At 41.2% G+C, this 20335-nt stretch overlaps 2 protein-coding genes across 5 annotated transcripts; both read right to left on the bottom strand.

Moving 5' to 3' along the window:
* Positions 1–481: 481 nt before the first annotated feature.
* Positions 482–5853, bottom strand: mettl9 (methyltransferase 9, His-X-His N1-histidine). 4 transcript variants are annotated; one of them, XR_013488359.1, is made up of 6 exons: positions 5308–5660; positions 3721–3911; positions 3439–3648; positions 2879–3063; positions 763–2779; positions 482–726 (listed from the first exon to the last, which is right to left on the bottom strand). XR_013488359.1 is itself a non-coding variant. In XM_078163263.1 (6 exons), exons 2-6 carry the CDS (start codon positions 5401–5403, stop codon positions 2553–2555), a joined length of 909 nt encoding a protein of 302 aa, XP_078019389.1. In that variant the 5' UTR covers positions 5404–5407; positions 5672–5853; the 3' UTR covers positions 482–2552. The 4 variants fall into 4 exon arrangements, 3 of the variants coding, with proteins under 3 accessions (XP_078019389.1, XP_033468219.1, XP_033468218.1); XM_078163263.1 differs by adding an exon at positions 5672–5853 and having other exon boundaries at positions 482–2779; positions 5308–5407; XM_033612328.2 differs by adding an exon at positions 5672–5852 and having other exon boundaries at positions 482–2779; positions 5308–5469.
* A 4227-nt stretch (positions 5854–10080) lies between these two features.
* On the bottom strand, positions 10081–17734 carry LOC117246795 (uncharacterized). Its single transcript, XM_033610769.2, has 5 exons — positions 17501–17734; positions 17137–17312; positions 16440–16722; positions 11175–11344; positions 10081–11076 (listed from the first exon to the last, which is right to left on the bottom strand). The coding sequence occupies exons 1-5, from the start codon at positions 17676–17678 to the stop codon at positions 10615–10617; spliced, it is 1269 nt and encodes a 422-aa protein (XP_033466660.2). The 5' UTR covers positions 17679–17734; the 3' UTR covers positions 10081–10614.
* Between the last annotated feature and the right edge of the window lie 2601 nt (positions 17735–20335).

Raw genomic sequence — 20335 nt, 5'->3', positions numbered from 1 at the left:
AACAATGGCAGAGAAATGCAAATGTAATTTTACTGCTGTGAATATGTTAGAATCTACAATGTATGCAAGTATAACCTAAAACTACATAGACTGCAAAGTAACAACAGCAGAGTTCTCCAGGAAAGCTCAGTGAGTGCCATTTTGTTTTATCTCCAAGTAACGGATATATGAGAAAGAGGGTCAAAGTTCTGGGTGCAACGGTATAAAGTAGTAGTGTGTCTTGATTGTGTGCATACCGCATCCAACAGTACATCCTTCTTTAAGGGCAGCTGCAGTACCTACCAAAAGTAAGTATGTACCTTATTTGTGTGGGATCCCTGGAACTCCCGTAGGGTTCGTGGGAGTCCCTTGAATTCTTGAGCAACTGCTATAAACTCACTGTATTTCAGACTGACAACTCAGAACAGTATCTAAGCTCGTATAACTAATTACACACACATTTATTCAGTGCTGTGGACAAATGACAGCTGAGAAATGCAGATAATGTATTTGTTTTTTTATTTCTGAATTCCATACAACACTCTTTCTTTCAGTACAAATATTGCATTAATTGTGTCACATATTTAATCGTCCATTGTGCAGCACTGATTTAAAGCGAGACCATGTAACTTTTGAAAGGTTAAATTATATCTTTCTCTTACAAATGAAGAGTTGAATTCATAAACAATAAAACACAATGTGTGTGACTGACACAGTTTGGCAGCTTTATGGCTTTTACTACTTGTGCTACAGTTACACTATGTTTGAGCCTTAAAGCTGTACGAGTCAGTATTTTTTATATTTACAATGGGCCATATGATTACAAGGAATGTGAAAAGGGTCGCTCATAGTGACAAAGTCACAGGGTATTACCACCCAACTTCAGTCCCCCTCAGCTCTACAGAGCCTCAAAGTCTGTTTTGGGTCATTGTTTTAACTTTTCCGGCACGCCAGGAAAACTGCCAGGCATTTAAGCCAAATGTATCTAATGGTCAAACGTGTAATTACAACTTCTGGGTCTGTCACATGATGCCATTATGCCAAAAAGACTTTCCTATAGACTTGCATTGTAAAAGAGACGTCTGTTAATCAGTGGAAACATTTTTGGGGCATCACAACCCCAGCAAAATGGCTCATTTCACTATCAGGATTCAATCAGTTCGGTCCGATTACATTTTGAGAGTCAGAAAGAGCTGCAGGATTAAATCATTTCCACCCTCATTCAAGTAAGTGGAGAGCTAAACTGGAAGAGAGCTGCATGGTTGGTGAAAATTAGCCACTCGGCTGCCGTCAGTCTCTCATGCTGTTCCACTATGGGCCCCCAAGATGAGTAAGATCCAGGTAATTTTTATACTGTGCAAATTAAGCTTTTTTTTGGCTTCATATTCCACCGAGCAACTTTCATGAAACTTAATGAGGCACCACCTCCCTTCCAGTTCTCTTTAGATGTCCATGGACCATAGACTGTATAAAAACATGGATGACAAAACAGTTCCCAAAATTGAAGCCAAAACAGCAAGTCTCTTTCTGTTAAGTTTGGTTTTAATTTGTATTTTGATGCGATAAAAAGGGGTATGACATCATGATTGACAGCTTTGTGTGCCAATTAGTGCACTTGCATTCTATGGCACTGCTTGCAACTGGGTCGGACGGTGTACGGACAGGAACTCAAAAATCTTGGCTCCACTTCCTGACCACTACTGCGCAGACTCTGGCTCCAAATGATGTCACCAGTGCAAGATATTGTGCCAGTATCCATGATATTTTATGTTAATTTTTGTAGTGTGAGGAAGTGGCGACATGTCGTCCATCTTTATACAGTCATTGGTGGAGACCAAGTGGCCAGAAACACAATTCCAATGAGTGCTAATGTTCCTCCTGTATGTGTACAAGACATGTACACAATTGTTTGCCAAGATGAGAATACATCAGTGTTGTATTTTCAAAATCAATGAATGCAGCTTTAAATTATTCAGTAAGAACCACTCAATATCTGCTGTTTAACATAAGTTACATCGGCTCGCTTTAAGAAGGCTTCATATTACTTTTGTTTTCACTAATAGCAGGTAAAAAAACAGCAATAAAATATAAAAGGCCCAATTCAGAATGGCTGAATCAATCATGTGCATCCACTGATCCTTTGCATCAGAAACTGAATTAATTAAAGTGCAAATTCAACCATGATTACTACCACTGATAACTGAGAATGATGAAACACTAACAGTAAACACTTCCCACAGATAACAGACTTTACAGTACGAACACCTACAGCATAGTGATATGTCTTAGAGGATGTGATCCTCAGTGGCATTTCAACGTAGGCAAACTGCCCTTCAGGTATTTTTTGCTTTACAAGTCGAGGTATCACTGTCACACAAGATGGCTGGTAAATGTAGGAACTACAGTACAGTACCTGAGCTGACTCACCATTTTCTAAAGAAACACTGTCAGTAACACTGTGTTTTATGAATGGAGCTTATGGAAGTTGCACAAAAATCCATCCAGGAGCAACCTACTGAGATATGAGATTAACAGAGTAACAGCCTCTGACAATCCCACAGTGCGTTTGGTATTCAAGCAGACTCTGACCCATTCTCTGAGATCTTAAGAACAAAAACTGCATCATCAAGAACGTAGTAATCGTTATACATGTCCCCTTCACAGAGGTATGGCAACCGGGTCACAGCCTCCAACTCAAACCCTGCCCTTCGGAAAACCTCATTGGTCAGGTTGGTTACTTGCTCCTCCCATGTTTTTCCTTTTATTTTTATATGTTCTTTGGGACGCTGCCATCTTCCCCCTGGGAACAAATACAGAGAGAAGGTTTTTATATTTGGATCATAGAGAAGTCTATGACATCATATACGTATGAGGCAAGTTGTTCTCATTCACAACTGACCGACTTCCACGTAAGGCTGGAAGGGAAGCACTGCAGCCAGGATTAGTCTTCCTGTGTTGGGCACTAGCGATAGCCGGATGTCTCGCAGGAGAAGCAGAGGGTCGTCACAGCGATCCAGCAGGTTCAGACAGCTGATCACATCATACTGGAAACCAGTCTGTTGCCACTCATCTATACCCAGTACCCTAAACATGACAGATAAACAGTGTTCTTAGGTTGCAAACGCACCAGACTTAAATAAACATTTTAGCATCATAAAACACACTTTATCCAAAGTCAACAAAAACAAATAAACCTCACAAAAACCATCCTGGCTCATTATTCTACTGTCCCAAAAATCACAACTCTGGTTTGGTTGAAATAAACACTTAATTCACTCAGTTTAATGTAATAATTTTCTGACTCTATACATGCTAAAATTACTGTTTCTTCAAATGGAGTCTGGCTGGTTTGCTGATATTGATTATGTTGCTGTATTATGGAATTAGTGCCGTGGGATGTATCACATTGAACTGAGATTTGAGTTTAAATCTTAACAGTCCTGTGATTTTACTACTCACTTGTAATTCCTCCTCTGAAGATGCCATTTCATGGGTATTGAGACCTCAGTTGCATAGACCTCTTTGAAGTGGACTCCCATCACGTCTGTGACGCCTCCGTCCCCAGCTCCGAGGTCCAGGAGCCTCTCAGCCTTCCACTCCGGGCCGATCCGGAGTAGCCGCTGGAACTGCTCCGCAGAAAACACAAACATAGAGCCACGACCCAGGAACCTGAAACGGAGAGCACATCAAAGGAAGGCACACTACAGGTGAAACGGAGACACGTGTGTCTGTACTACTCACCCATTGATAGATGTACGCGAGACCAGTGGGCTGAGGACTGTTGATACAAAAGAGTGGTAGAGCTGGGTGAACATCCAGCCCGACTTCTCAACGCTCCGCTTGAGAAAAGCCTTGGTGGCTGAATCCAGGTGGCTTTGGACAAACAGGGGTCGCACTGATTCCCCAAGCAGGTCAGGACCACACTGGTACCACTAGAGCCACAAGGAAAAGGACAATTCAACTTGAAGACAAAGAAAGATATTAAAGGTCCAGTGTTTAGGATGTAGGGGGATATATTTGCAGAAATGGAATATAATAAGTATGTTTCTTTGGTGTGTAATCACCTGAAAATTATTTCTCATTACCTTAAAATGAGCAATTTATACCTACATAGGGAGCGGGTCCTCCTTTATGGAGATTGCCATGTTGTACTGCCATGTTTCTACAGTAGCCCTGAGCAGGCAAACCAAACACTGGCTCTAGACAGCGCCATTTGCGTTTTCATGTTTTTCTTTTTTATGGTGGTGAAGGCCCGTCTTTAAACATCAAACTGTTTTATTCAGTGTTTACCAGTTTAAATCACCAGATCCATTCATTTTCAAGAGGAAGAGACCTCTGCAGATAATTCGGCTCCCCATAAATACCTCCTGAATATCATGATCTTAAGTTACCAGAGAGAAAAGGTAAGCACACATTAGTAGGTACTGTGCTGGCGACCTGTCTCCATAATGCCAAACACCCTCAGAGAAACATGAAACTGATTTATTAAGTATTTTTACTGGTTTAAATAACAGAGTTTGTTTGTTTTGAGCTGAGGAGACCTGTGGATAGTTTGGTTCATATCATGTTCTGAATGTCTGGATCAGAAATAAGGTGAGCACACTCTAACTTGTTAGAGTAAATAAGTGAACACACTTAAGCAGGTGCTGCATAGGTGGCCTGTCTATGACACGCCAAATAGCATAAAGAATAATTTATAAGGTGAACCTGCTTTATTCAGTGTTTTTACCAGTTTAAATCACAGAGTCAGTTTGTTTTGGGGAGGACGAGGCCTCTGTGGATAATTCAGCTCTTGGTAAAAACCTCCAGAACAATGAACACTTAAGTAATCCTAACTGGGAGAAGTTTCAGCTGGTTGCAATCTGCAGTTCTCACTGCTAGATACCAGTAATCCCCGAAATTTTACACACTGGACCTTAAAAAAGAATTCACAGAGAAACTTGGAGACTTGGATTGGATCTAGTTCCTCAACACCTTCATCTTCATTGCTTTAATGTGAATCAAACCTTGCATGTAGGCTTATCTTGTAGCTTCATACATATTTTCCTTTTATTAGATGCACTTTGTTTTGGGTGACTGAATGATTTTCTACATCTATAAACTATACGTGTACATTCATATCAACTAAAAACCCCTTTGATTTTAATCTGCCCCCCTCTTTTTTTGGATTGCCTGTGCCAAATTCCATTTCCAACCTCTGTAGTTTGTTAACTGGAAAAGATGCACATCTATGAGTCTAGTCTTTGCAAGTGAGTTGACTGTACTCTGTCCTTCAAAAACTCTAACCATGCAAGTTCATCTACCGGACTCATAATTAAAGATTCATACCTCTTGTGTCTCATACGCGGCCGCTTCGTTCTCGGTCACCATGTTCATAAACAATGAGCGGACTAGCGGATTCCGGGCGTACTTCCCCGTCCACATTCTCCTGACGGAGAGCAGAAAGGCGACGTAACCAACCACCCACGCTACAAATACCAAAGTCCTCAGCTGTAGATGACACATAATGGACAACAACCCTGAGAAGGAATGCTGACAGACAGCTGGTTGCAGTCTTGAAGAAGTGAACAGACTGCCCAGTGGATAGCACTGGGGTGCAGTTAATATTAGATGATTAAGGAGGTAATGGCAGCCAATTGTAAACCAACACGCCAGAGCATGTCTCCAGTTCCAAGACAACAAACAAACAAACCTGAGGGTGCGGTGGTTTTAAGAAAGCCGGCTGCTATTTACCCGCCATCTTAATCTTGTGCCTCCATTGTCTTAAAATGTGTTAAAAGAGCCCAGGTTGTGTTTTACTTGTGTGGTCTCTGCCCATTATGACTATAGACGTATATACGATTATGACAACAAAAACTCACTTCCGCATATTCTGCACTTCCTGAGTCACCGCTAAATGTGTCCCCGGAACTATCCAGACGCTTTCCTGCTGTTTGGCTGTAACTGCAACCTTATCAGTCATTGTCATTGCTTTTGTTGAGAGCTCAGAATGTGTGAGGCCGAAATATGCATCACATTTCTGAGAGGACATTTAGCAGTCGTGTTTTGCGGAAATAATTCATTTGTGGCCTCGGTCCATAACTTCTAAAATATAAAGCTAAATAACATTTAGGTTTGAGAAAGTTTTTCTTTTATATCCGTAACGTAACATATTCAACAAAGACCTGACCACTGAAAATATTTATAATATCATCTTGGGGGTGAAGTGCAGGAGTAAATTCTTGCTGTTATCTCTGTTATTGTGCACAGGTATGTCCCTGGACAGTCCCCCTTTGGTTTACTGTAACGCCTCCCTGTTATTTGCCATATCTGTTAAGACATGACACGCCAAACTCCATTCTCAGTTGGTAAAGTTAAGGCATCATTTCCTTTTTCCAGACGTACATGACTCTTGAAATAAAACCCAAGGACTGTCTTAAACAACTCTACAATTCAGCATGCATACAATGTAATGGACAGTACCTATTTCAAGAGAGTTTTGCGTTTATAAGTAGTTTGTATGGAAGCCAAGAATGGCTGTGTTTGCAATTGTTTTATAATGCCTTTTTCTTGAGCTCATGAGTTTATTATTTAGTTGTCTTGACAAACCTAACTTGGTTACCTGGAGATAACAAGTTAATCACAAAAAGGTTGTTTGCTCTTGTTAGGCTACCCCTTGGGGTTTAGACCAGGAGTGCCATGCCAGCATGCAGAGATGGTCTTAACAACTGTATCAACTGATTTAAAGGAGCTGTATGCAACATTAAGAACATTAAAATAGAAGCAACTGTTTACCATGTGAAGATAAGGAGGGGTAATGGTGTCCTGACCAGAAAATAAAGTCACGCCCCCTCTCCAATGCACTCACCTATAATAACAATGTATAGCAGTTATTTCTGACACCACAGGCATGGGGCCAAGGCCTGGCAATGAAATTACCAAAAGTGCATTTGGCACACTTCTACACACTGTTGGCAGGACTGACTGCGATCTAGCCATGTTGCTTGGTCCTTAGAGCCCACGGTATCCTCCTGTGCTAACAAAGGCTTTGTGACTCTGAGGCACAAATGCCTGAGAGTGGGAAGACAAAAAGTCTTGTTATTTCCCACATTGCTCCAGTGCTTGATAGTGACATCACTCCAGTTAGAGACTACAGATGGAATAGATACCTGCTGCCTTCAGATGGCTGTAAAGAGAGTCATGAGTGTAAAGGAAAGGCCCCAGTATAGTACTGAGGCGCACCAGAGAACATGACTGTTGATCACTAATGGGTGCTCCTTGATCTGATCATTTCAGTTTAAATCAGTTGCTACAGTTGTCAGGACACCATCTATGCATACAGGTGTAGCGGACAGAAAACATTTTTTGAAATTTTTGTCTTGTAATATGTGTTTCATTGCAGAATGTCTACTGGCTGTTAGCAGATGTACTGCATTGCTTCCAGCCTCTCGTGTCTGCAGTGAACCTGGCTGCAGAAAGTATGCATTTTGCAGTGCAATTATTAACCAAAAATAACAGTTCTAATGTTGTTTTAAGTGCATAGAGCAGGTAATTAATTCATAATGTCATCAGGGAAGACAAAATGAGTAGTTTTCTGTTGGGCATTTTACCTGTTTAGTGAGTTCTCAGAGACTGAGTAAACTAGCTACACACATTTTTCCTGTGTGGGATATACATTTAAGCTAGTCTTTTCCTCATGTTAGGTGTGTTGTTGCGAAGATAGAATATGTATGACAGTGTCATTACAGGAATAATCCAGAGATTGACACCAGTGTCCAGTGTCTGATTGTACACCAGAACACAACACGGTGTGGTCGGGATCTGCAGACCGTCCCTGCCACAAAGTTATGGCACTCCTGTCTGCCTGTCCAAAGTGGATCCAGTCTTTCAGCCTGAAAGATGATGGTGCCTCTCTGATTTGTTTTCCCCTGCTGTCTGACTACGCACTGTCTGCCATTTTCCCCCTATACGTTTCTTCTTCACAACTTAGTTAACTTCCATACACTGTACCCTCATTCATTTGATAAGCGCCAGCAGGAGAAGTTATGTAGTTGTGACTCTGGTGAGTCAAATTGGCAGGGGTTTTAATAAAAATATCAATATTTGGCAGCAGTGTATTGATGACGTATTAAGAGACAGTGATACAATATATTTCCAAATCAATATTTTGTCCCATGCCTAGTCAGCATGATGAGTGTAAGTCCAATCTTAACTGTTTTAGCTCTGTTTTTGGTCTCTACCAGCTCCTGAGGGAGATATTTGGCTCTTTAGCTGCTACATGCTCCAATGTGTTCACCAGCTTTTTTTTTTTACTGAATTGTGGGTCAAACAGCGAAACAACATGCTAAAGCTTACAATAAAGCTCCTCAAATCCAAGGAGAGCTGCAGATTCAGCTGATAATTCTATAGGTACACTGTAAAAAAAAATGTAGCTTGAATTAGTTCATTTATAACAAAATATGTGACCACAATTTATGCATCGTTAACAAATGAATTGGTACAGAATGTAAAAGAGAGATTGCACTCATATCCACCTATCAGAAACAATTAGTTTTATATCAAAACAAATTGAACATAAGAAATTTACCTCATGGAATCACCTGTCTCGGCCCAGGTTTACCGTGACCTTCATATTCCATACACACAGGATCAAGTGCTTTATAAATGAAATGTTTATTGAATTATTACCTACATTATTTGCCTGTTTAGTAGTTCAGTAAATGATGAATAAATGATTAATAACTGAGCACAATGAATACAACAAAGAACAATGTATGAATAAAAGTGGACCGTTGTGAGGACCAAGTAGATCTGTAAGTCCTTGACGCTGGCTGGTTAAATTGATTTAAGGGATTAATGCAGTGTTGAGTAGTTGAGAGTTAAACAAGCACCTGGGAAGAATGTGATGCAATCAAATGTTTATTGTGATTTTAGGGGAGATGCTAGTTTAGGTCCAACACTCATTTATTTCTTAAGTCTAGCATCAACTCATTATCACATGGGAGATTTACTGCTTCACTTTACAATTCCAATGGACAGATGAGAAGTTACGCTGAAGGCAATAACAGTAGGCTTTTTCAGCGCTCTGGCATTTATGGACATTGTCGGCTCCAACGTGGTGAACTCCTCTTGAATCGATTTCTTAATCTCTTTCGCTCTCTCTCTTTCAGCAGGCAGCTGGAGCATCTTACAATCCCCCCTTTTGGTTAGGGTGTAGTCTTTGTTGCAGAGTTTTGTAGAACTCATTCAGTTCAGAGCATCTTTTAGGGTCTATTTGTTTGAAAGGTTACTGGATGCTGGCCCTCGGCATGTTTGTGCAGAAGTGGTTCAGCAGAGTTGCGGTTAGTACTTCCCCGCAGGCAGTGTAGTGGTAATTGATGTGGTGGGTGTACTATTAGGTAGATGGGTCCGTTTCAAAGGAGGAAGTGGGTATACTATCCTATATATTCCAAGGGCTTTTTGGCTGATAGTTGGGTGGACTGTTAACAGTCAGAAAAAGAGGTAGGTTAATGCCATATACCTATGTATACCCTCAACCAAACCACTGCCCACTGGCATAAACGATGGCTCAGAAGAGCAGCAACAGGAACAAGAGAAAAGTCAGGAGATATTAAGACAAGAAAGGAGAGTGATCTGTTGGGTGTTTACTACTTTCAGACTTCTGCACAGGGGTCCGGTGTCACAAGCTTGAAAAACTAACCACTCCCAACAGTAAATTTTTTGGGGGTTTTATAGAATTCCTATAATACTGCTTCACACATTTATGTCTTCTGTAGTTGAAAGTTGGGTTCTCTCACCTGTGGAATGTTACCATACACCTGGTAAATTAGATTAAAAAGGATTGAACTCCTAGATGGCAATCAGTTTATGACAAGTTATTATGACACCTGAGGTTTTGTAAACATTAAAACAGGCACCTATATATATGTATACAGACATAGTAGGTGTACCTATATGCACAGTTAATGACTGGATGAACTGAACTCAACACTTCAAGGCAAGTTATAGTGATCTTCAGGAATTCAGACAAGAGGAGGACTGTGTGTGAGTATAAGGAGGAAAAGGGAGTACAACAGCATCACAGACTCCACTTATAATAACATCAACATGTTGACACAAAACTTCCTTTTCTTAAAGTATGTTATGAAATAACATACATTTTATTCTGTATGAAAAGGTACATTTCCTTCCATCCTTTTTTCAGTTTGGGGGTGTGTCCCCTGATTAGAAAGGTGTTTTCACATTCCTCTGAAGAGAGTTGTCTGTGCACTCCCCAAAAATCTGAGATTTACACATACTCCGGGCCAGCTAGGTTAGGTATGTCACTAATTCTAAAGCCAAGTGCTGTCTAATATAGGAAACACTTTTCAAAGGGGGAACAGACTTCCAACACAACACTGCCAAACAAACCTGAAACCTCCAGGTGCCTTATATAAAAATCTCAACCAGAGGCAATATATCTCTCTGGAAACTTTAGTTAGACGTCTGATATGTAATTACAATAATAGCAATGTGAACACACTGTAACATCAAAGAAGATATTATTGTATGTTTCACAGCCACTAACACTGTATCTGCTACTGCCAGTTAGCCTACAAGCTAAGAAACAAGCTCAAATACAAAAACCTACAGAACCTAACAATCACAGGTGAGATGTTAAGGTATGACTACAGTAATAGAGTGGGGTTCTTCTCTTTGGAATGTGTTATGCGGCTGGTATGGGTCTGTCATCTGCTCAGAGTCAAGAGCATCATACAGTACAGTCATAATTTGTCTTTTCACTCGGTTCCTCAGAGCTGGGTTTCGTAACCTCTTCAGTTCCATTGCAACGGTGACACCAAACGCATCCTCGCAGTCTTTCTGTGGTTCTCTGCTGGTCTCCTGAAAGACATCTACAATGTGCTGCAACAAGGCGAGTTTCTGTCTCTCCTTGTCAGTTCTGTTTGGGGTTTTGGTCTGGTTGTTGGCCAGCTGAGGAGGAGGAGGTGAAACAGAAGAGCTCTCTGTGGGTGAAGATGACGCCCCACCATCGAGGTCCTGGGACAGTACTGTGTCCTCTGGCTCGCTGTCACTGCTGTCCTGCAGTGTCTTCAACGAATCTTTGATCAGTTGGTCAAACTGGAACACAGATTACATGTAACTTTGACTTTTTTAAACTGTAGAAAGGTACTGCACACACACCAATTACCAGGGGATATTTTAGTGGTAACACTCACTTTGCTTTCAATAGGACGATGGTTGATATGTTTTCTGAGGAATTCGCAGGACATGAGGATCATCCTCTGCCTCCCTGTTATGGGTTTCTTCTTCCTCCCAGAAGCCAGCGGCTTTACCAGTCTGGAATACTGAGTTCGCAGTGAGGTGGCCCTTACCTTCACATCCTCAACTGCAAGCCACATAAAAATTTGGTTATTTAAGACGACACACAAAGAAAACAAAGCATCTACCCACACATTAAAGTTTTTTTTTAAAGCTGTAAATAACAGCTACATAAGTCACTCTGATTGTTGATTGGGTGGTCAGTTGGTCCACAAAAATTTCCCCACCCTTTGGCAGCCACGGGTTTTTCCCTTTTAAGGTGCTGTTGAAATCACATTATTAGATGTCGCACTCCCCCTTTCCCCTTCCATTACATTGACACCACCACACTGCTGTTGCTCAAAGGACAAGTGGTTCCCAGTTCCCTGCACAACCTGCATATTTCATGGTCGTGTGGACAGGCTGACTCAATCATGTGAACTGATGTATCTTTTGTGGGAAAGTAATGACTTCATATTGCAACTACGACATTATAACTATATATTATATACTATACATTAGAGTTCCCGTTTTCCCAGTCCGGTCTGGTGTACGAGCTTAAGACAATATTTTTTTATGCAATCTGGCTGAGCCTGCATTCCTCATTATAACATACTCTGGCAAATTAAAAAGTAGCCTACAGCAACCTGTACTGACTTTACTTAAAGGTTTGTGTGGGTTTTTTTGGGTGACAAGACAAGACATGTCAGAGTTAGTCTCTTAACAAAACTAAAACTGCGCCAAAATGGCAACATTTTGGATTCAAAGCCGATAAAAAAGGTGTCCCAGCTGACTGCAAGTGAAGCCCCACGTTATTTTCTATATATATAAATGATACTGCTTTTTCTGTTAAGAACTCATCTATTCACCTTTATGCTGATGATACAGTCCTTTATGCTGTTGTTCCCTCTCCAGATGCAGTACTCACTTCACTTCAGGACAGTTTTTTCAGGGTCCAACAAGCTTTCTCCACCCTAAACCTTCTGCTAAACACCACTAAGACCAAGGTCATGTGGTTTGGTATAAAAGGTTCTGTGCCCCACTCAGGCCGAGATATCATAACCCTCGATGGGGCTATCCTGGAGCAGGTCACTGAATACAAATACCTGGGTATCTGGCTTGACAGCACTCTGTCCTCCTCACATCATATCAGTAGGCTACAGTCAAAGGTTAAATCCAAAATCGGCTTCTTGTACAGAATGCGCTCCACCTTTACTTTCTCTGCCAGACTTACTCTTATACAAACAACAATCCTGCCCATGTTCGACTACGGTGATGTTATCTATCGGTGTGCATGCAAGGGTACACTTCAGAAACTTGATGTTCTCTATCACTCTGCGATCCGTTTTGCTACAAACGCCCCTTTCAAAACACACCACTGCACTCTATATTCCTCTGTCAACTGGCCATCCTTACACACCCGCCGTACTCTTCACTAGTCAATGTTTATCTACAAAACTCTTCTTGGTCTGTCACCCCCCTACCTGTGTCAGTTGCTGCAAACTACAACTGCTGTTTACAACACCCTTTCTGCTCACCATGTTCTGTTGAAAGGACCCAAAACAAATACTGCACTTGGTCTGTCATCTTTCCAATCTGCCACAGCCAGAGACTGGAACAATCTCCAAAAAACACTGAAAATGGACAAATTTATCCCCAAGTCAGCTTTTAAGAACTCTATTATGGACATTTTTACTGACACATGCAACTGTTTCCTGACACACTAGATGCCCTCACCCCTGTTTGTCAGCTGTTAATATTTGTTGTAATATGTGTCATATGTTGCCCATCTTTAATATGTTGTGATTGTATATCAGTGGTGAGTGTGTTGTAAATGTTTGTGTTGTTGTTGTTTTTTTTTAAAGATATTTTTTTGGGCATTTTTAGCCTTTATTTGACAGGACAGACAAGTGTGAAGGGGGGAGAGAGAGGGGGAGTGACATGCAGCAAAGGGCCACAGGCTGGATTTGAACCCGTGCCGCTGCGACAACAGCCTTGTACATGGGGCGCCTGTGTCACAGAGTGACCAGGAGAGAATTGTTGTGTGTGGGATTTCATTGTATTTTCAGTTTGCAGTGTCTGTTTTCTCTTTTTGACTCAACTGAAATCCACCAGAGCAAATCATGTCTCCTGGGCCTAGAGGACCTCCCCCTACAATTTAGTGCACCTGCAGATAATCACTAATCAGGAGAGGCTGTTTAAAATCACCTGCACCAAAACTGCGCGAGGCCCCGGCAGAGCAGAGGAACGGCAGGAGGAAGTGGACGCTACACGGTGTGTTCGGCGGAGGCAAGGCTGTTGGCTGGGTGGAGGATCCAGCATAAGCGGGAGAGGCGAGTAAATATCACATAAACAATTGAATGCTTTGTGCTGTGGAACTTGTGGCACTTCACCTTTTCCTCTCCCTGAGGTGGACACCAAGCTGACTTGCCAGCTGAGCAGACTGAATTGGCATGCTGTATACCGCCGGCCGCAGTGGAGGAGCCGGACAGCGCACAAGGCCAGGGCCGTAACCACGCCATCCATACTCCTTAGCCACCCCAGCCAACCGCCACCCCAGCCTTCTTACCCTCCTGGACTTCACCCCTGAACCCAAGACTGCTAAGCAGGTTTCTTTATTGAGTTGGCCAACAACAAAAAGAAAAGGAACTTTATTGTGCCCCCCCCCCCCATCTCCATCTGAACTGTTTTAAAGAACATTTGTTGCTGTAGTAATTAAACTTTTTTTTTAAACTGAACTTGGACTCACTCGTGTCTGTTGTGTTTGTTGCCAGAGACAAAAAGAAACCTGTGACACCTGCTCCACCACTAAGCCACCGACACCCCGTGATGTTGTTGCTTTAACTGTTGTTTGTTTTTTTGTTTTTGTTTTTCTTAATTTTTGATATTCCTTTTTAGCCCTCCATCCCCCTTCCCTCAAGAGGCTCTGCCTTTTGCCAGGCTGCCATTGTAAATAAGAAATTGTTTTTAATGACTTGCCTGGTTAAATAAAGGTTAAATAAATAGAAGCAGTGCTGCCCTTTGAGCTAAACTTTAGTCAGACTCCCTGTTTCTATTTATTCCTGTCGCTGGCTTTAAGAGCTCCACAATGGACGAGGAACAGGGGCCTGTATCACGAAGCAGGATTAATGTCTTAGCGAGGTAACTTCAGGGTTAACCCTGGGTTTTCGGTCTCATGAAGCCGGTTCAGTTCTTATCGGGGTAGATCACCATGGTAACTTACTCTGAACGGCTATCCTGCTCCGGAGCAGGGTAAGTTCAGGGTTGAATCTGATCCTATAAAAAGCACCACCCACTGGCCAATCAGCTGTTCGGAAAAAAATGACTCCGCTGACAGAAATGCAGCCCAGTCATGACGGGAAGTTTAATTCATTTGATTGATTTTGATTTGAAAGTTTATTTTGAACATTAAAAAAGAAAAGAAAGCAGCAACAACAGACAATGAAAAGATTGTTCAAAAAGGAGTGGAAAGAAGTCAAAATTTCATCCCGCCCCTTCATAAAAAAGAAACTGATCATTTGCGGACACTTAATATATTAGTGCCAACATTTTGTTTTGTTGGAGGAAATGATCCCTGTTAAAGATAATGGGCCTAATTGACAGCTTTGCTGCTGGAAATGTGGAAAGTAGCCTATATGTCTACACTTCATGGTGTTTGAGGGATTTTCCTTCTTGTTTTTTAAAGAGGGAGACTAGGTATATTTTTGCGCAGCTGTTAATTTCTAACACAGCTCAATATCAGGATGATTTTATTCAGACTATCAATTTGGTGTTGATATGATTTAATTGTGGCGTCAGCTTTAAGCTTTATTGTAGCATATATAACGTTATGACAAAGAAGACCAATTTATCAGACGCAATGATGTTAGACGATAATTGTAATACACGCAATTCATCTGCGCAGCATTGATTTCATGGGATTCAAGGGTGTAATCAGTGTCAGATGTACAGGTACAGGTACTGTAGCTACTTGAACCACTGATGAGTAATTTAACCTACACATCATTTTATTTGCTACCTTGTTTTATCTTGATTTTTCCCTCTCTCCTCCTGTTTCTTCTTTCCTGACTCATTTTTTTCTTCTCTATCATGTGATTTCATTGATGTTTTGACAGGGGAATTTCTTTGATAAGCTTTTAGTGGCTTCTAACCTCTCCGGTACTTTTCTTTTTTTAATCTTGTAAATTTTATACTGTCTGTTTTTAACATTATGTGCAAATAATCTAAACTAAAAAAACATTATTCATCCCGTTATGCGTTGCCACACGTTTCCTCCTCCTGCAGCTGCCACGGTGTTGGCCTTTTCTGTAATGTTGCTTTTCTTCTCCTCATATTTTAGTAGAATTAATCTCTGATCCTCACGAGAAATACTTTTTTCTCCCTCACATACGGCGCTCTGTGAGGACGCTCAGTGATGCTGTGCTTCTCTCATGATTGTGATTTGTCTGCTGCGTGCGCGTTCACAGCTCTTGATAAAGCAACCCTGGGTTGTGTTACCGAGTTGATATCCAGCGTCGTGATACCGATTATCCTGATTGCCATTGTTAGGGTTAGTCAACCCAGGATAGGTCTGGGTAACCCAGGAAAGGTTGATCTCGCTTCGTGATACAGGCTCCAGCTTAATTATCTACACAATACCTCTTATTTACTACAAAAACCAACATAAGCTGACTAGAGGGGGTTCTCAGGGGAGCTGAAAGTTTCTGATGAGCTAAAAGACCATTACTTATAACAAGCTAGTTGGATGTTAGCTATATTGTATGTCATTTCCAGTAAATACCACAATATAAAATATCTTCTCCATTTAAAAAGTAGAAAGTCAGGAATCCCCATCTTTTAAGTGGTTGGTTGGTTTGCTTACATGAGGTAACAGAAGTGCACATTTAATAGCTTCAATGTGGACAGAGAGCTTTGATGTCACACAATGCAGCACAATAGTAGGACACTCATTTGGTGTTAGGACATGGTGTCTGTAAAAGTAGATCTCCATTCAAAAAAGGTTGGGCACCACTGCACTAACCGATAAATCCATTATTTGAAAAATAATGTACACCAGCTGATTAAAAAGAATAATTAGTTGAAGCTCTACACAATATCAATAATTTACATCTTTTTCAGATTCCTCCTCTATAACAACAGTTTTCCCACCACACACAAAGAAGACGTACACAACAAACACATACCTGGAAGTTCCAAAGCCGAAGCAATTTCAGCCCATCTCTTTTCTCTCTCCAACCTGTCGTGAAATCTGTCAGCAGACAAGTCGTACAAACAGTTGTGCTGCTGCCACAGTTGTAAAAGTCTGTTTTCCTTTTCTATAGACCAGTTGGTCCGAACAATAGTAGCTTTCTCTGCCGGTGAGTGTGACCTTCCAGAGTCCAGGTCCAAGGAAAAGGCTGTGTCCTCTGGGTTGCTCTCTTCACTGTTCTGTTGTGTGTTCAATGTGTCTTTTGTTGATTGGTCAGACTGTAACACAGATCAATGTAAGTTAGGCATCTGAAGAGTCAGTCAGACAGGATGGGAAACCTTTCTTATTGGTCAGCTAGCCAAAGTAAACAGTGAGTACACTGATCAGTTTGAGCTTCTAAAAAGCCCTCATCTTTCAGATTTGAATACAGATGATGAAAGCTGCACTTTTCAGCATCTCACTATCAACCCAGTTTGTCTGAATTTCTCAATTACAAGTGAAAGGATCACAGCTTTAAGGAATCAACCCTTAACTTAACCCTTGATAAATAATCTTATATGAGACTCTCTTACTGGATTTGTAAAGAAACCTTATGATCTCTGTCCCCTGTTGAGGTACATGCTGACACACAACACATTTTCTTATTGTAGTGAAATGCCTTCTCAGGAGGCTGTGGAACTTTTAACACTCACATTGCAGTCAGTGAAACGAGGGTTGACATGTTTTCTAAGAAACTTCAGGGACTTGAGGATCCTCCTCTGTCTTGTTGTCAGGGCTTTATTTTTTTTCCCACCGCTTAAAGCTAGAGGCTTCAGGACTCTGGTGTACTGAGTCCGTAGAGAGGTCGCCCTCATCTTCACTTCTTCCACTGCGAGTAAGAAATACAATACAAGTGTCAGGTCACAACCACAACTTAAACTGTGGCCTTCCAGACCGGGTTATTTTCCTCCTCCTACATACACACACACGCGCACACACACACACACACACACACACACACACACACAGTAAAGTAACGTTGGTATGCACACAGAGGTAAATGTGTTTATCACCCACCGGACAGATCCAGAGCAACAGCTATCTCTTCCCAGCACCGCTCCTTCTCGGCTTTATTGTGATATGTATCCGACGACACGTCATACAAGCACTCATACTGTTTCCACAAGTCTACAAGTAAATCTTCCATATCCACTGTCCACCTGGTTCGAGTGGTGTAAACACCGTTCACCGCCATGTTTCAAAATCATAGGTGTTTTGTTCATAAAATACCACTACAGTGTGTTCCGGTTCCGGCGCCATCCTTCTTCTCCCGCTGTGTGCATTAGGTTCTATTACTGCACTACTGCCCCCCAGCGGCTGCTCTAGCTCTCAGCCTGTGTTGCACTTGTGGGCTGAACACTCTTTGCTTCTCGGTGGTTTTAACATAGAAGAAAAACAAGGCCATCGCAAAACATGAGTTGTACTGGGTATTCTTTCAGAATCAAAATAAATTGTTAAAAATAAAAGACGTAGTTGTATTATAAAAAAAAGTAATGCATCATATTCTGATTGTTAAAGTTTGTAAGTAAAAATCAGAATCTCCTACATAACCAGTAACATCTATCTGTCAGATAAATGTAGTGGTACAGTGTTTTCCTCTGAAGTTTAAGTATACAGTTGCTTTTTAAATTAAAAGGAGCTTTAGGGGCCTTTGGTGAGTTATTTTGGGGTACAACGGCATAAAATACTAACATAATTCAACATTTTTTTCACATCTGAACATCATACCAGATCTATAAAAGTTTAGGCCCTTATAGTTGTGCCATAATGGAAAAGTCCACTCCTGATTACTATGATTTCTTTCTCATAATTTCTCTCCATCTAAAAAATTTAGATGAGTGCAGGTGATGTAGACATGCCAACAGACCAGGGGCGTAAATACAGACAGTGCATGCAGTGCAGTTGCACTGGGGCTCATGCAGTGGGGGGACCCATAGAGAGAGCAGGCCCTCCACAGTTGGGTGGAGAATGGGCCCTTATGAATGTCTGTTTTCAAAGAAGAACCCTCATGAAATTAAAAACAGTGCCATTTGCTATATATGCCCTTGAAAAAGGCCGGTCGTAACTACCGGACACCACTGTGACAGACAGCTGTCTCTATATATACATTTCCTGATTTATCAGTCAGCCTGCACCATAATTTATAACAGTGCAACATACCAACATACCATGGTCACATGAAACGCTACTTGTAGTTTATGTTATCAATTATATTATTATTATTATTATTATTATTATTATTGATGAACATGTTTGTCACTTTAATGTTGCAGCTAGTAGGTCTAAATGAGCTAATTTTAATATATATATGTAAATATTACTTTACTTATGATTTACAGTTTGTGAATTTCGCCAAGGAACCAATAAAGCCACAATGATATTGTGAATTATTTTTGACTATATTTTGTATTGTTAATCTGAATCTTCAAAGTAAATAGTAACTTAAGCTGTCAGTAAAATGTAGTGGAGTGAAAAGTACAATGCTTCCCTCTAAAATGTAGTGGAGTCCACTTTTGGTTTTGTAAAGTGTTAATAAGCATTAATTAATGGCTGTATTAAAAGTTAATAATTAATTTTTTCTTTATAAATAATTTATAAGCCATCAATAATACGTCCCAGCAGGGGCAGAAATCCCGGGGGGGACAGGGGGGACATGACTCCCCCTTCAGTAAAGCTGTCCCCCCCCTAGAATAATTTGAGACACAATTCATTTTTGAACAATGCAATAGTATTTATTGAAAGCACAATGTAAGCGGTGCTCATCCCCCCCTCCCATTCCTAGTAGCGGTATATCCCACACTCTTTCCAACGGGCGGGGCTACTTGGCAGCAGTAGCAGTGTGTGGCTGGACCCACTGCCCACATCGCGCATTGCAGGGTAAGATGTACACTCACACAGACACAGTTTAACTTACACAAGTTACAACACATCCCATTTACTGTTACAACAAGCCCCAGGCCCAGGCTGATAATATAAACTGTCTGCAACATTTCTCCTGCATTGTTCAAAAGCCTACTCAATTACGAGTGCTGCTAAGCTAAAAGCTAATGATTAAGCTCAGAGTTTGGTGATAGAGAGGACAGGAGAGAAAGAAGAGGGAGAGGACAGGACAAAAGCAGTCAGTGGCGGAGTGGCTCGTAGCTAATGGGTACCTGTCTGTAGGCTCTCCACCTGTCAGTGAGACAAACATGAAAGACGTGCAGTTTAACCGACGAAGAGCGGTCATGACGCGCGACTATAACGCACAGTTGTGAGGTGCGGCAGATCTCACAGCACACTGTTTATAAACCAGTTTACCAGTTTACTTGCAGGAAATGTTTAGTTGTTAAGCCATTTCTCATAAGTATAGACATTCACTCTGCCTGTTGGAGAGATAGAGAGAAGGTTAAAGCGTCAAATTGCGGTAAAAGATGCTGTATAAAAGACAGGCTACAACTTTTTTTCCTTGTCCCCCCCCTGGAATTATTCTCTAAAATTTTACTGTTTATTGTCCCTCCCAACTATGAAATGGGATTTTCGCCCCTGCGTCCTGGATGCCTCCCTCATCATCATCATCATCATCATCATCATCATCATCATCAGCCCGCTCTTTAGTTCAGGAAGATAAATGTTTCAATACTTTGGTGCTGCAGAACAGAGCAGAAACATTTTCTTAACAACTTATTGATGTTTACAACTGAAAAAAATTAAAGGATTATTTTATGAATCTTTTATTAACATTTTTCATAATTGCAGATGACTGACAAGCTTTTGCTGATGGCTCAGTACAGACTGAAGAACTCATGACTCTTTATTAAGCATGCTAACATGTCTAACTGTAGACAGGAGACACTGATGAAGTACAGGACAGTG

This window comes from Epinephelus lanceolatus, chromosome 21 (genome assembly GCF_041903045.1).
Source record: "Epinephelus lanceolatus isolate andai-2023 chromosome 21, ASM4190304v1, whole genome shotgun sequence".
Taxonomy (NCBI): domain Eukaryota; kingdom Metazoa; phylum Chordata; class Actinopteri; order Perciformes; family Serranidae; genus Epinephelus; species Epinephelus lanceolatus.
The sequence above is the reverse complement of the archived record's forward strand: the minus strand, read 5'-3'. Positions and strand labels throughout refer to the sequence as shown.